This window comes from Gekko japonicus, unplaced genomic scaffold (assembly GCF_001447785.1).
Source record: "Gekko japonicus isolate JY-2015 unplaced genomic scaffold, Gekko_japonicus_V1.1 scaffold471, whole genome shotgun sequence".
NCBI lineage: Eukaryota > Metazoa > Chordata > Lepidosauria > Squamata > Gekkonidae > Gekko > Gekko japonicus.
In genome coordinates this window covers 37216-39332 of record NW_015161418.1, presented here as the reverse complement: position 1 = coordinate 39332, position 2117 = coordinate 37216, and the positions used below count along the sequence as shown (strand labels likewise).

Genomic DNA, 2117 nt, shown 5'->3' with positions numbered 1-2117 from the left:
GCCAGGCCTTGCAGCCGCTCTTGCGCCTGGCCGGCTGGGTCCGCGGCGGCGGCAAACTCCAGCCCTCGTTCCAAGAGCGTTCCCTGCGCATGCGCGGGGAACGCTCTTTTTTACTTTTGTCAAAGTAAGGCCCCCCCCCAATAATTTTTACACACTTTAAGATTTTTGTGCACACGTGGGGATCGCCCCACGTGTGCACAAACCTCTCCCTGCCCCCCAGGTGGCCCCGGAGCGCGGATTTAGATATCCACACTCACGGGGCCACTTCGCTATTAGATATATAGATATGGAGCAGAGGTCCATCAGTGGCTATTAGCCACAAGGTATAGATAGGGGCTCTGGGGCACATGATGCTCTGTCTTCTTGGTGCTTGGGGGGGGTCAACAGTGGGAGGGCTTCTAATGTCCTGGCCCCACTGGTGGACCTCCTGATGACACCTGGTATTTCTGGCCACTGTGTGAAACAGAGTGTTGGACTGGATGGGCCTTTGGCTTGATCCAACATTGGCGTCTCTTATGTTCTTGTGTTATGACTGTGTGCAGGGAGGTTATAGGCAATCCCCCTTACCTGAAGTCCAAAGTGGGTACAGTGCAGGAAAAGATACATCACACAGTTTGGATGCATGTGTAGATTGGCACAAAGTTTCCTTGCCACCTTCTCTTACATTCTGGGGTGGGGTTTTTTTGTGTGTGTGTTAGCAGATGGTGGTGATGAACTGTTTGATACAGAATTGATTCCTATTAGACACAAGATTCCAAAACTGGAGCTAGAGACTATGCAGAATCGGCAGCTTCCTCCTGAAAACTCTCAGGGGGACACTAAGGAAACAAGCTACAAGGCAACCTCCATGCCTACATCTTTCCAGGTGGATTTTGTAGAGTGTGAGGAATCCAATGGTGAAGAGGAGGAGGAGGACGAGGACGAGGAAACTGGGGAAGAGAGAACTCAAGCTGATGTTCTGCCCCATCCTGTGGACTGTATTGCTGCACTGAAAGACCTGGAAAGACTGCGTCCTTTAGAGCCTGCCTGTGAACAAAGAGGAGCCCAGCAGCAGTCTAACAAGGAGCTACCAAAGTGGGATGCCTTCTTTAAGCGGATTGTGGAGGAACCGGAAGCCTCTGAACATGAAGACTGCTGCTTGCCCACCACAGACTCAGGCGAGCCCCAATCCCCCTATCTGTTCAGCGACGAGGAAGAATTCAGCGACTCAACTCATATCTCTTCCCAAACCTCTTCTCAGTCAACCCACATATCTGAACAAGGTAGTCAGGGCTGGGACAGCCAGGTGGATACCGTTTTCATCCCCTCCCAAGAGCAAAAGCTTGACTTTAGCCCTCTGAAGAGGGCAGAAGGCAGAGCAATGTTCTACACACCTCATCTCCCTCCTGGGGAAAATAGAACAGACAAACAGAGTTGCAAGCCTTCGGAGCACGGCACGTCTTGTACCAAGAACTTTAATGCTGAATACAAAACCAGAGCCCATGAAGGAACTGCGGCAGTGCCTATTCTGAGAGACTCTGTGCAACTTCAGTCAATTTGTGAGAGGAGGAGCCTCCAAGAGAAGTCAGCAGCGCTCAGTCCTGAGGCCCACACAGGCTCTCAGACGTCTGGCTTTGAAATCCCTTCTAGCCCTGACACAAAGGTCCCGAAACCAGACAAACCGTGTAGCTTATACACTGCACTGGCCAGAGGGGAAGCGCTGCACTGATGTGGGGGGGGTGGGGGAGAAGGGGGTTGGTTATCGATTTGTTTTTGTTATTAGTAGAAAGTCTTTCTGAATCTGTCCATAATAGTGATCCATGCTTAGTTTAAACTGGTACCTTCAAGACATCATGTTAAACTTTATTCTGTGTATGCAGAATTGTCCTTTGCTGTATAGTGTGTCGGAAAATGTGTCATCCCACTCATTTAGCTGGTAATAACTGCATTCCCTGCTGGAAAACAGAATTAAGCTGTAGCAGTCTACAATTCACTTTCTATTTTAGGTTTCTAAGACATGGAATAACCACAATAAAAGTCAACTTAAAGCAGGTGTTTAGTTGACAAGTTTCACTGATTGACAGAAGGGTTATATCTGCATAAAACACTTGGGCTTGTCAGAAAAAAACAGGTTGCTT

The 2117-nt window shown here is 49.1% G+C and overlaps 1 protein-coding gene across 1 annotated transcript in view; it reads left to right on the top strand.

The window, feature by feature from the left end:
• Positions 1 to 1708, top strand: part of DCLRE1C (DNA cross-link repair 1C) — a 25482-nt gene extending 23774 nt beyond the window's left edge. Inside the window, exon 14 of the mRNA XM_015428046.1 lies at positions 702 to 1708. Coding sequence (XP_015283532.1) covers positions 702 to 1708 — 1007 coding nt within the window. The remainder of the gene's footprint in view (positions 1 to 701) is intronic.
• The last annotated feature ends 409 nt before the right edge of the window (positions 1709 to 2117 follow it).